Consider the following 13,628-nt stretch of genomic DNA (forward strand, 5'->3'; position numbering starts at 1 on the left):
AAAATAAATAAAAAGACTGGGGATAGATGGCGATGGGGCAGACTGAACTCGATGCTCACTAAAAGCCGAAGAGGCGACGCAAGATAAGAACCCCATTGAAAAAGGAAAAGACGGGAAAAAAAGACGGCAGGTCTGGTGGGGGGGAAGGAAAAAAAAAAACCTGGGGCAGCCAATTCGAGGCAAGACATAATAGGATTACGACAGGCGGAAATGAGCGATAAAGCAGGCAGCGTAAATGAACAGAGAGCCAAACAACCCAGCAGGCATTTGTGTCATCAAACCGGGGGTGGGGGAGGGAGGAACGAGGACCATCCAGAAGCAGCTAGCCAAACAATACTCCGTACAAGCCAGATACAAGCGGTCTACTTGACCGAGGGGCAAGGCGCGGGCCTGCGGAGATCGATAGTAAATACGAACGGCGCATCGGGGACAACAGGTCGGACCCCTCCCGAGCTAGTGTATTACACGTGATTGGCCAGCGCCCACAACGCAAACAGCTTTGCAGACTGTACAATGTGCAAGGCGCGACGCCATCGCCGTCTGTCTCTGACCGGTCGCTGGCGATGCAAGATGGCCAGGTGGCACGGGGTGCTGTGTAATTCCTGTGCAGGCAGACCGATCGAGACAGGAGAAGATGGCCAGCAAAAACAGCCAGCCAATCAGAGACGCGAGATAGCGGCATTTCGAAGCGGTTGCTGTCTTCCTTCTCACTACTGCGTACGGAGTATTCCGTATGGCCCAACACGCGTAGCCGTCTAGCATTGGCGCGTCCTCGACAGCCACAATCCGTTTGCGCATTGTCACTCTTCCCTCGTACTCGCATACGCCCAGGTGGAGCTCCGTGTCCACCAAACCAGAAGACAGGGTGCATAGTACTATGTATCTTAGCTGCCCACACAGCATTGGGGGCCGGTTCTAGAGCGGCCTCTCATCCTCGCCGCCCTGGTGCGGGTAAAACTCTTTTCCACTCGGCCTACGGAGTAGAGGAAGCTCGCTTGCCAGCCAAGAGTGGGGCCTCCTGTGCTCCTGGGCGGCGGTGCATATCCGTCGCGAGAATCGGAGTCGATACCGCTTCTTTGGTGAGACCGGTCGGTTCCCGGACTGCCCCGGCATCCATATCGTGCAAGAAAGTCCGGGTATTCTTCTCGGGCACGTTGCTCCTACTTGCGTGTGTCCACGTGACCTCTAATGGCGTTGACGGGCAACGACCCAACCGGGCGGCGAGCCTGAGCCACACGGCCGACATTTGGGACTGGCACAGCCACCCCATGCTTACTCATCCCGGTTGGCGCTGCATTGGTGTCCATCTCTTAATCTGCACTCAGTGCTCGCCGAATGGGAGAGGTTGCCAAATCGGCCTCCCTGCCGTCTCAGTCGCGCAAGCTTTCTTTTCTTGTTCTCGCACAAGTAGTGTCTATTTGGGCTCGCACGGTGTAATTTAACATTGCTTGTGTCCTACCTATAGCCACCAATCCAACACGTCTGCAGCAGTCGCCGGGCAAGCTAGCGGTAGCCTGCTGCAACCTGCACGAACAGCTGTTCCATGCGCAGTCTTGTGACGAGTTGGGGCGACGAGCGAGAGTGTGTGTGGTGCTCCTGGCTGTGGCGACAGCATCATCAGGTTGAGGGCGAAAAGCCAGGAAGAGGAGAAAAAAAAAAAAAAAAGAGGCTAGGCGCTTTGGCCATCACAGTATTTAGTGGACCCAAGACACGACCAGCTGAAGAGCGTGGGCAGGGGAAAGAAGCATGTGCGAGCAAGCTTAGCCCAGCGCCCTTTTCCTACAGTAGTGTTTTTGCATGCTCTGCTGAAGTGCCTAATCCAATTACGTCATAGCCCAGAAACCTTTCCTGGATGACACGGTGAGTGAGCCAACATGTAGCACGACAAGACTCCGAAAGTCTCGCACAGGGACGGGCCAGCGGCCGCAGGAAGCGCAAGAGGACAGTGTATGGCAGTCTGCGCCGTCTCTTACCGGGTGTCATATCGACGCACGAGCTTGGCAGCCGGCGGCCCTTGCTGCGATAAACTCGTTATTAACTCGTTCAATCTGTTGGTCAAGACCGACAGCAGAGCAGCGAAAAAGAAATAACGTCGGCCGCTAGTTAGATCGATCGACAGGAAATCGGTGTAGGCCGTAGCTGTGGTGGGGGGGCGTGCAACAAGGAGGCGAGCCAGCGTGCGGTGTGACTGTAAACATCTGGTGGCATTTTCTTTCCTCGAGCTCGCTCTGTTGCTCGCAGGCCTCCCCCCAGCAGCAGGGTGGCCGAAAGAGGATCCACAGAAGAAGCAAGTAGGCCTTGATGCATGCTGGAAAGGGGGGCCAAATACATGTATTAAGGTTACAATGCAGCCAGCCAGACCAGTCAAGTCTCGGCGAGTTTGATTGCACGGCAGCTGGGGGGGGGGACTGAGAATGACGCCGTGTGTTGCACTGTCCTGGCAAAGAGGATGAAATTGGGACAAGATACAGTGTGCCCGTTATGGAGGAACTACGAGGAGATCGGCAGCTCCTTCCCTCCTTTCTTTCTGCTGTTGCCTGGTGGCTATATATATCCAGTGCCCCTGCCTGCTCTCGCGCAGTGGGTGCCTTCCCCTTTTGCTCATCGTATCCTCACACCTGTCTCCTCGTCTTCTCACGCGGTCTTGTTGTCTCTGTGATCGTGACAGCTGCCCCAACTGCCACAGCCCACAACCACCACCACCACCATCAGCCCCAACAGCCCGCTCGACCGCCATCATGGGAGCGCGTACCGGCGTCAGCCTCAAGCTGCTGCAGTTCTTCTGGCGCGGCATCACGTTTGGCTGCGCCATCGTCGTGCTCGGCATCTACGCCTACTTCTTGGCCACGATGCACACGCACAAGGTCACGACGCCGACGTGGGTGCGTGCGGTCGAGGGTCTGGCCGGCTCGGCCGCCCTGTACTCGCTCATCGGGCTGCTGCTGCTCTGGTGTCTGGCCGGCCGCTCGCTGGCCTCGCTCGTGGCCGTCGTGCTGGACGTCTGCTTTGTCGTCGGCTTCCTCTACGTCGCGATCGAGAACCGTGGCGGCGCGTCGCGCACCTGCAAGGGCAGCAGCATCCGCACACCCTTTGGCACCGGCGCCTCCGATACCACCATCGCTAGCACGCGTCATGACGGCAGCATCATCCGCCTGCCCAGCTTCCGCACCGCCTGCAAGCTCGAGACCGCCTGTCTGGCTGTCTCCGTCATCGCCATCGTCGCCCTCATCCTCGCTGCCCTGACCGAGATGCTGCTCGCGCGCAACCACCGCCGCGAGAAGCAGTACGGCGCCGTCAACCCCGGCAACGGCTTCACCGACGGCACCGGCAAGCGCCGCCTCGGCCCCTTTGGCCGCCGTCGTCCCCAGCAGCCGCAGCAGCCCCTCGCGGACGAGAACGCCCTGCCCCTTCACCCTGACCCCAACGGCGAGCTGGCCGAGAAGCCGCCGGCCACGTACGGCAACTCGCAAAAGTACTGAGCGGAACCAAGGCAGACGACCACTGATGTATGTAATGGGAGGACCGCAGATACGGAGTAGAGATATCCTGGATGACGGAATACCATGCGTTGTTGCCTTGTATTAATTGTGATTGGTTGTGAATGTTGAACTGTGTTTGGCTGGAAGTATGTCTTTCCCTAAAGTCTTAATGACCTTCTATTCTACCGTATCTACCCTTCCCATTCGCCCATCACGCTCTCCCCTTCGGCCAGCTCGGTCCAGTTGAGGTCCAGCTTCAGCTCCCGCACAAAAAAGTCGTGTTCTTCCCGAAGAGCCATGCGCACCTCAGCCGCCATCTTGTCGGGATACCGCCGCACGTTGAACCAGTGGGTCAGGCTGCGCAGGGCCTGTTCCAGCGGCAGCGAGCTCTCGACGTCACCCTCGACGTCGCTGCCGGCCAGCCACTCGTCGCGCAGCTCTGGCCGACAATGCAGGTACACCGCCGTGATCACGCGCATGTTGCCCTGCCGCCACTTGCGCCCGCAGTACGGCACCTGGTTCTTGAACAGTTTCAGCGTGTATAGCCGCAGCTCTGGCTGTGGCACCTTGAGCATCTTGCGCAAGATGTTGGACGACTTGTAGTGCACCAGCAGCAGGTTGCGGTGCGCCTTGTTCTTGCAGATCTTCTGCATCACCCGCAGCAGGTTGATCAGCGAAAAGAAATTGCGCCGGTTGAACTCTGTGATCGGCTCCGCCGCCACGTCGCCAATCGGATAGCCGAACTCATCCACTTCCAGCCGCCGTCCCAGCTGGCTGCTAAACGCCTCGGCGCTCGTCGATGCTCCTGCCGTGGCTGTCGATGTCGGTCCTGCTGCGGCGGCCTGCTGCGGTGATCGCTGCCGCTTGATCGCCGGTGGCGCACACTCGTCCTCGCTCTCCTCCTCATCCTCCCCGTCTTCTTCCCCGTCTCTCTCTTCCTCTGCGTCCCCTTCGTCCTCCTCCTCGTCCGGTCCGTCCTGCTCTGGTGCGCCAGCCCGGATGTTGCAGAAGTAGAAGAAGCCGCTCTCGACCCGGTCTGTCCGGCTGTCTACCAGCTGCTGCACGTCCTGATGCGCCCACAGCTTCAGCAGCAGTGGCACGTAGTTGCAGTCGAGCAGCAGCTGTGTCAGGTACTCGAACTTGAGGACATCTGTGTGCTTAGTCAGCATAGGCTCGCTCCCGTCTGTGCTTGTTTGTGCTTACGTGAGACTTTCAGCCACTTGAGCAGCAGCAGTAGGATGCCCGACACGGCTTTGCTGCTAATCTCCCGCGTCCGAGCTGCGTCGATCTCCTCGGCCGACTGCTCCATGCCTTCCGTGCCACCGTTGCCCCGGCCGTTTGCGCCTGTTGCGGCCGGATGTTGTTGCTGGCTCTGGGGTACCTGGGCCATGAGAACGGCCACGTTCATCAAGACAGTCTTGAGCAGGACAATGACCAGGGATTGCAGGTGTGGCAGAGCCTCTCTCTGCAACAGATTAGCGGAAATTAAAAGAAAGCGAGCAAGCTCAAAAAACAGCAACAATAACCAATAAACAGCACAAACAAAAACACTCACATAAAAATCCTCAAGTGCATCCAGCCGCTGCTTTATCCGCTCGTTCAATTCCTCTGGCCGGGGTCCGAGATCCGCGTTGGACTCGTCCTTTTTGGCAGCCGGCACCTCGCTCGGCTTCACGAGGCCCAGCTCCTCCTTCTCGGCCAGCGTCAGCGACGACAGGTCGAGCTCCTCGATCAGGTCGTCGTCGGCCGAGTCCCAGCCGCGCTCAAATTTGAGAAAACGCTCGCGCTCCTCCCACAGCTGGCGCGTCGCCCGGGTCATGCGCACGCGGTTCGAGAACAGCTCACCGGCCTCGAGGATGGACGACGGCACGTCGCTGCCCTCCCACTTGCGGCCAACGAGGACGTCCTGCAGCGCGGCCGCACCCTTGCCGCCCACGCCATTGCTGGTCGCGTCCAGAGGCGGGTACATGAATGGAAAGTTCTGGTTCGTCTGGTAGTTCTGCTTCTTGACACCCTTGCCGGCGGCGGCTGGCGACGGCGGCGGCGATGGTGCCGGCGTGGCGATGTGCACCGGCTGGTTGAGAATCGACGCGCCGCCGTGGGCACTGGGCGGCCCCGAAAGAACGCCACCGGCTGCGCTGCTGCGCGCAGACGCCTGGTTCGGCAGCGGCGGCAGCAGGGTCGTGCTGTCGTCCTCGAGCGGGATCAGCGGCTGGGGCGGGATGTAGGCCGGATACTTGGATGTGATCTCCTGCCGGAAGGCATGGTAGTCCAGCGGTGACGCCATGATCAGGTTCTTCTCCTTGTCGGCGTCGGCCGTCGACTCGGCCGTGGCCTTCTTGGTCTCGGCGAGCTCCCGGGAGCCGCCAAAGACGAGCAGGAGCGACTTCCAGAGCAGCAAAAACACCTGGCACTGCGGAATCACCGTGCTGTCGTCCCATCGCAGCCGGGAGGCCACGGCCATCATGAAGTCGGGTATTGGCGGTTCCAGGCTCACTTCTCTGTCAGAACAGGATAGGACAACAAAGGACAGGACAGGACAGGACAGGACAGAGCACATACCTAGCTTGACGTAGCTGGCCGCCAGGTCCAGAGGACTGCTCAGGACTGCCTGCATCATCACGTAGACGATGGTCATGAGGTTTGCCAACTCGTCCTGGGCGTCCTGGAAGACGGCCGAGGGCAGCTGCTGGGGGTCTTCGGGTCCCCTGAGGCGGTCAGCCGGACGGATGGACAGTGACAAACGAGACAGCAGCGGCCTACCAGAATGGCTCAAAGGCCTTGCGCAGCGCCTCCCAGAGCACGGGTGCGCCGCCGACCTTGGCCACGAGGGCGACACCGGCGCGAATGGCGTCTAGCTGTCGCTGGCGGGCAACGGTGCGAACTGCCGGGGTCCTCCGGGCGCCGGCAGCCGGACCACCACATGTGGCTGCCCAGCGGCCGAGGACGACGTACAGCAGCACGCCAATGGCCTCGGGACGGTGGCGGTGGCGCTGTCTGGTCTCGTTCTCGGCCAGGACAGCCAGGGCTCCGGCGACGAAGCGCTCGCGCACGTCGGGCTCGACGGCCTCCCAGGCCAGGTCGCGACCGGCATCCACGCGCTCACGCTCCCAGCGAGCCTCAAAGTGCTGCTGGGCGTTGTTGAGGCGAACCCACTGCCAGATCTGGTAGGAGAACCATTCGTCCACCTCCTCATCGAAGCTGCCCGTGTCCTCATACACGTAGTCGTACGCGACCGGCTCGTTGCGCGGCAGCTCGGCCGCTAGACGCCGCAGCTGCAGGAGCGACAGCGAGTCGAGGCCCTGCTGCGGTCCGCCGCCAGACTCGCTGTTGTTGCCATTCCCACCTCCATTTCCATTTCCACTCCCGCTTCCACTCCCGTTTCCAAGTTCATTCCCGGCATTGCTGCTCCCGACCACCGCACCCGTGTTCATGATCTGCGCGTCGTCCAATCAAAAGTGTCGGTCTGTCCGGCCTGGAGAGAGCCCGGCCTCGGCCAGCGGCAAGAGCTGACGCTTCTCTGCTGGTTCAGCAGGCCGGCTGCTTTCGATGTAGGTGGCGAAGCGGAGGCTGGATGGTAGACTGTCGAAACGGGCGACTCGCAGCAGAGTGAGGCACGTTGGAGAAGCCAAAAGAGTGTGTGCGTGACCGTCCGATGTGGAAAAGTCGTTCCGGGCCGTCAATGCAGATAACAGATCGTCTTGTTCGATGCCGTCTTTCGAAAGCAGAGAAGCTCTAGTGGAGTTTGCAGTGGCTGGCTGGCTGGCGGGGAAGGAAGTGGTAGAGGGGTTTTGGCCAATCAGCGCTGTCGGCACCGATTACCGTGGCTTCCTCGCCGGTTTACTCATCGGTGTGGCGTACGTCGTAATACAGAATCAACAGTCACACATCACTCGTCACCTCACCAGCGACACTACAAAACGGGTCCTGGATCTCTCGCCACTCTTCCAGGCTCTGGGACTATTGGACTTTTGAAGTATGGATTGCAAAGCAGAGCGTCGTTCATAGCTGGCCCCCAAAAACATGTCTGCAATCGACTTTTCTCGACCTGGTCGATCTCTGTCTCTCAAAACCCCCTCTCTCTCCATAGCCTTCTGTCGGTAACGACGCCATGGATCTGGCAGACGCCGGCGATGCCGAGGACCAGCGGCTGGTCGAGCTCGGCACCCTTGCGGCCATCTATCCCGAGATGGTCGTCGACGAACACGATGCCTTCACCGTGATGCTCGAAGTTCCCGTAAATCCCCAGACAGCCGTCAAAGTGTCGTTTCCTGCCACGGGCACCGGGACACTGGACGTTCACGAGCTATCCTATCTGCCGTCCCTGCAGGTTCGGGTGTCTCTGCCTCTGGGCTACCCAGAGCAGCAGCCGCCCCAGATCAGGATGACGACAGACCCGTCATGGATTCCGGCAGCTGTTCTGCGCAGCCTCGAGGACGACGGCAGCCGGCTGTGGGACGATCTGGGCCGTGACCTAGTGGTGTTTGCCTTTGTCGACCACGTCCAGCAGGCGGCCGACGACGTGTTCGGGCTGGTGGACAGCAGCGGCTTCGTCTCCGTCGACCGACAGCACCAGATCTTCGTCCTGGACTACGACATCAAGGCGAAGCAGGCCGCCTTTGACAAAGAAACTTTTGCGTGTGGCATATGTCTAGGTATATTCACTGTCTCCCATCTTTCTTACGGCACATGCTGACACCGACAGACCCCAAGAAGGGCTCGGCTTGCCACCAGATGAAGGACTGCGGTCACGTCTTCTGCGTGCAGTGTCTGCAAGACTTCTACGGCAGCGCGATCCGAACGGGCGACTTGTCGGTGGTGCGCTGTCCTGAGCCGAATTGCGCCAAGAAGCGCGAAGTACCCCGGCCAGCCAGCCAGAAGCGACGGCCCAAAGCAGTAACGGTCAGCCCGGGCGAGCTGCTGCAGATTCCCATTGCCGAAGAGCTGGTGCAGCGCTACGTCGACCTCAAGTACAAGACGCAGCTGGAGTCGGACAAGGACACGGTCTACTGTCCGCGGCCTTGGTGCAACGGCGCCGAGCGGTCGGACCGGCACCAAAGGCCGGTTGGCTTTGCCGATGTGGAGGCGGAAGCTGAGGCGGGCGAGGACGAAGACGACAAGAAGGAGGACCGCTCGTCGGACCGCCGGCTGGCCATCTGCGAGGACTGCCATTTTGCCTTTTGCACGCGCTGCCGGCTGTCGTGGCACGGCGACTTTGTCTACTGCGCGCTGCGGCGACGCGACGGCGAGCTGGCCGAGCCGACCGAAGAAGAGCTGGCCACGCTGCGCTACATTGCCCAATACACGACGCCGTGTCCGACCTGTGCAGCCGCCGTGCAGAAGTCGAGGGGTTGCAATCACATGATCTGTTCGCGCTGCGACACCGACTTCTGCTATCTCTGCTCGGCCTGGCTCGATGCTCACAATCCCTACCAGCACTTTAACAGCAGCCCGACGGGGAAGCGGACGGCCTGCTACAACCGGCTTTTTGACGACAGGGACGACGAGGAGGCCGAGGACGAGATGCCCGAGCTGCCGCCTCCAGACGCAGACCCCGACGGCTTCGATCTGGTCGATTTCGACGACTTTGGCGACTTTGGTCAGGCTGCCCCGGCAGCAGCCCCGGCAGCAGCACCGCCAGAGCAGACTGCCGCCAGGCTGGTCAGCGTTGCTCGTGAAGGGCCGCTCGTCCTGCGCATTGCTCTGGAGGACGGCCCGGCTCAGCCGCGACCACCTGTGGCTCCTCTTGTTGTTCCTCCTCCTGCGCCGGCGGCACGCAATGTCGACAGACGGGGTCAGGGTCAGGGTCAGGCTCGTGGCCGTGGTCGTGGTCGTGGTCGGGGAGGAGGACGCGGTCGAGGTGGGCAGAGACCGCCAGCAGCCGCAGCTGGAGGCAATGCAGAGGCGCAAGTGCTGAACGGCGACATGGAGGCCTGGGTCCGACACTTTGTGCAGCTGGCGTTGGAAGACAATGAGCACTTGATGGATGTTTGAGAGAAGACGAATAGCCGAATGGGAGACGAGATGGAGACACTGCTAATGGCAGCGTGTCCTTTTCTAGAAGGCATTCACCCTTTGTCGAGCGATCGCTGGTCGCCGGCACTTCGCGGTCGCTGGATACTACACTATGGCTCTGACTAGGCGGCCGTCTTGCCTGCTCGTCTGTGACGCTGTCTACGGGTGCGGCAGTGAGCGGATGCCACTCGGCTTCATGTTACGCTGGGCTCAGGCTGGTTCATCCAGTCTTGCTGAGCTTACGGACTTTGGGGGTTTTTTTTATTTTATTTTTTTTAAAATAATTATATGATATAATAGATTATAGTATAATTCGTTTATTGCGCGGCCTTCTCCCACGGCCTTCGCCCACGGCCAACGTCCAGCATGAACTACCGAGACCGACAGAAGAGGGGGGCGTATGTAACGTACGACGCAGTGGCGTGTGGCAACCCCGACGGCTGCTACGACGGCTTCTACTGCCCGTCTGGTTGTGCTATAGGTCTGCCATTCTGTTAATGCCAGACAGATCCGGACTGGATGCCGGGTTGGTGAGATACAAACAAAAACAGCTCAGACTATTGGGACTGGCTGTTTGAAAACACGCTGACGACAAGAGCCGGCCGGTATGACCTGGCAAGATACGAGCAGCTCAGCAGCGGGGAGGAACTAGATGTGTTCCTTGTCACCCGTCGGACATTTTTTATGTCTATTTCCAGCTGCCACCTGTTTGGCTTGCATGGCCCTGCATGCCATTGCACGGGGATCCTGGAGCAGGCCTACGACTAGACGGAAGACAGAGGTCGGTCGATGGCAAGGGGCGCAGCACTCGTAGGGGAAGGGGGAGGGGGGACTGCTACATAGCAGACCATGTTTACCGTATTTTTGGAAACAGGAGATGATCGATTCGTCTAGCTCTCTCGACTAGCAGCGGCAGCAGCAGGCTCTGCAGAGACACACCAGAGGGGCGTCAGCAGAGATAAGGGGGGGGGGGGATGACAGCCGTCCAGAACCAAGCAGAGTTTTCCTCTGGTTATATTATTTCTATTTTCTTTTTTTCTTCCTTCTTGCCAATGGTTGTCAATGGTTGCCAATGGATTCCTCGTTTTCTTGGTTCTCCCCTATCGGTGCAGGTCGACAGGACCAGGACCGAGAAATAACATGATAGGGGTGACCAGAGAAAGCGGGAGCTGCGTCGAGACAGCAGCTGTAGCAAGTTTGCCGCCTGCGCCGAGCCCACATCGGAGGGGGGGGGAAAGCAGGATGCTGTTCTTTCTGGCCATTCTCGGCTCACCCCCCCCCTCCATCGTGCTCGTACATACTCCGTACATAGTAGACCTCTGGCAGCTGATTATTCCTGTCGCACTGCCGCGTCTGCAGTAGCTGATGGGACTGCCCCCTTAAGCGTGCCTAACCGATGTGACGCCGGCCAAGTGCAGGCTCTGGACGACTGGAGACTACTGTACTATGCAGTAGGAGCAGGAGGGTTTCCGCGTGTCTAGAGAGCCTGTCGGGCCTATCACAACGGCCAGGCCGGTATCTTGCCTCGAGGGGGGGAGGGGAGACCGAGACAGGGAGACGATACTATGTAGGGAGACGACAGGGAGGCCGGAGACGTGGTCCGTAGCCGTTGCTCTTGCGTGCTCGCATCCGTTCTGGACTCACACCGAGTCTGCTATGAAAGATACTCGTATCTTGCCCGTAAGATACATTCCCAACGGTCCTGGCCAGCCAGTCAGAAGGCTCCTCCGGATAGGGAACGAAGTGGCCCGGGACCACTCTTGGAGCCGTTTTTTTCCACACTTGCCGTTATACTACATAGTACTCGTACATACGAGTAGTTTGTACTGTCTCCTGGCTCTGCATCCCCACTTCTCAGATGTCTGAATGGCATCTTCTGGGCAGCAAGACGTTCAGGGGAGGGGATAGGGAGCCACCAGAGAGGTGACGAGGCAAAAAAGGGTGAGCCCGGGACTAGAGGAACCTGGTGGCAGACAGATAGTGTGCGGCAGTACTCCGTACTATGTATGTACAAATCCAATAAATCATCGCACTGCCACCGTAAGGTTGCACCTGACCGCAGAACGGGGCCAATATGTATCGAAACCAAACGGGGAGCCAGGCGTCTTATCACGGCTCTGATATAGGGCCAGCATCAGCTCGTATTTGCTTCCCTCGCCGGTATGCGCAGTGATCTCCGATGCAGATGGAGCCTGCACCTACTGCTACTGTGTATCCGTATCTTACTGCATACGACGTACTATCACAGACGGAGAATTGCACAGAATCTCCCCTGGCTGGTCAGCAAGGCTGCTCCAGCGAGACTTGTTCGGTTCGGCAGCTCCAGACTGACTCGAGAGAAGCTGCCGACATCTCTGTACATCTGTACATAGCCGGGACACAGCACTGCCGTTGGCTGATTGCACTCGACTCACGGTCCGTGATGCTCCCACCTCTCGAGGTGCCAGCGCAGCGTGATATCCGCTACGGAGACACGGGGCAGTCGTGCAGGAGCTCATCTGGGCCGCTGCATCTCGCTGCTATCCTGCTGCCGTCCGCCTGTTCTTCTTGCCTTTCCCGGGCGGCCAGTCATCTCCGAGGCCAATCAAACATGACTGTCCTACTCCGTATATCCTATAGCAGAAGAACCAGACGCATTATCACAGTAAGATGACGCCGTGCCGCCCTTGGACTCGTCAGGTCATCGTACCGAACAGGCAATCAATAGCCGCAACGGTCGGGTGGGGCGTCCAGGAAAAGGCAGGCAGGGCAGGGCCTCTCTTCTCCATCCGAGCAATATGTCCCGGAAGGCCATTTCATCACATGAGCAGAGCTGCTCCATACTTTAGCAGTGCTACCGTGCAGCACGGAAATGCACCCAATCTCGCCTGCTGGCCTTTTGTCGTCGGCTCTCGTTTTGATTGCCATTTTGCCATTTGGCCATTTGGCTATTTGGCCATGGGCACCATCGATTGTTCGCTTTTACACCCCCCCTGCCGCATTTCCACACCGTTGCAGCAGTGTCCCCAATCGGGTTAGCGCATCCGCACCTTGATTCGAAGCGGAGAGATGGATGGGTTCGCCTTCTTGTTCGCGGGCTGGCGACACGCTGAACAGGAAACAGAAACAGACGGACAGCACCAAGCCCGAACAAGAAAGGGGCGAAAAAAAAAAACGAACCATGCCGAAACGCAGACACGTCCAAATCGGCCCTTCCAGGCTGCTACTCAATGGAGACGGGGCTGTCTGGACTCTGTTGCGGCCTGTCTCTTGAATCGCCTCGAACTGTCTGTCTTTCCTCTCCTCTCTCATCTCCTCTTCATCTCCTCTTCATCTCCTCTCCCCCGTGTCAGAGCACACCGCACACATTCGTATACGAGTACGATCCTCGCATCCTCTGCACGATGTGAGCCAGGGTCTGGCATCCCTTGCCGGCCCGAATCGCTCGTCATAGTACGGAGAGCTATCAGAGATGCGCGGTCAGTAATCTCGACAGACTGCCTGTGCGCAAGAACCGGTCAAGGCTGCGAGCAGCACTCGGTGAGTGGTCTAGCTCCGGCTACAGGCCCTGCTGTACTCCGTACCGTATCTCGCCTTCTCTCGCCGGTCTCCGTACACTTGCTCGGAACACAAGGCCAATGGCCGTTTATGACGACATACCCTTTTTTTCAGCTCGCCCTCTTTTAAACCCAGCATCTCTACCGGAGTTGCATTCCTCTATCGAGCCTAGACTTTTTGCGGGGTATAGCACAGAGCAGCTATAGGCGCCTCATTTCTTTGCAGATGCGATCCCCTCCCCCGTAATGAGCGCGAATTGCTTCTGTACGCAGACTATAGCAGCCCTGTTAAGCGCAGCTGGCGTCCTCGTACTCGTCGCATTAAAGCTCCGATGCTCTTCTTTATTGCCTGTCTCCATCTTTAATTACGAGTACCAGGCTGCCGTGGCAAGACTTCCGGCTAGTCTTTCCAGAAATCCACTGGCGATATTGAGGGCTCACGGTACCGAAAATTGCATGAATTCCCCTTTTAGAACAGCGGCCACGCACTAATTTAAGATCAGGCCCTGCTAAGCCGATCGCCTTATTTTCATCTACGGAGAACGTCGTATGCGCAATTTCGGTAGATTATAGGGCCCCTACTCGCACACCGCTACAC

At 58.8% G+C, this 13,628-nt stretch overlaps 4 protein-coding genes across 4 annotated transcripts; 2 read left to right on the plus strand and 2 right to left on the minus strand.

Annotated features, from left to right (window-relative positions):
- Positions 1-973: 973 nt before the first annotated feature.
- On the minus strand, positions 974-1,246 carry CMQ_3737 (uncharacterized protein; the record flags this gene model as incomplete). Its single annotated transcript, XM_014319675.1, has 1 exon — positions 974-1,246. The coding sequence occupies one exon, from the start codon at positions 1,244-1,246 to the stop codon at positions 974-976; it is 273 nt and encodes a 90-aa protein (XP_014175150.1).
- Positions 1,247-2,738: 1,492 nt separating this feature from the next.
- CMQ_3596 (uncharacterized protein) lies at positions 2,739-3,479 on the plus strand (the record flags this gene model as incomplete). The annotated part of the gene is made up of 1 exon (XM_014319534.1): positions 2,739-3,479. One exon carries the CDS (start codon positions 2,739-2,741, stop codon positions 3,477-3,479), a length of 741 nt encoding a protein of 246 aa, XP_014175009.1.
- Positions 3,480-3,670: 191 nt separating this feature from the next.
- On the minus strand, positions 3,671-6,913 carry CMQ_3860 (pheromone-dependent cell cycle arrest protein; the record flags this gene model as incomplete). Its single annotated transcript, XM_014319798.1, has 5 exons — positions 3,671-4,629; positions 4,683-4,944; positions 5,035-5,975; positions 6,042-6,187; positions 6,243-6,913. The coding sequence occupies 5 exons, from the start codon at positions 6,911-6,913 to the stop codon at positions 3,671-3,673; spliced, it is 2,979 nt and encodes a 992-aa protein (XP_014175273.1).
- A 677-nt stretch (positions 6,914-7,590) lies between these two features.
- Positions 7,591-9,473, plus strand: CMQ_3636 (ring finger protein; the record flags this gene model as incomplete). Its single annotated transcript, XM_014319574.1, has 2 exons — positions 7,591-8,134; positions 8,185-9,473. 2 exons carry the CDS (start codon positions 7,591-7,593, stop codon positions 9,471-9,473), a joined length of 1,833 nt encoding a protein of 610 aa, XP_014175049.1.
- Between the last annotated feature and the right edge of the window lie 4,155 nt (positions 9,474-13,628).

The sequence above is a fragment of the Grosmannia clavigera genome (assembly GCF_000143105.1).
Source record: "Grosmannia clavigera kw1407 unplaced genomic scaffold GCSC_113, whole genome shotgun sequence".
Taxonomy (NCBI): domain Eukaryota; kingdom Fungi; phylum Ascomycota; class Sordariomycetes; order Ophiostomatales; family Ophiostomataceae; genus Leptographium; species Leptographium clavigerum.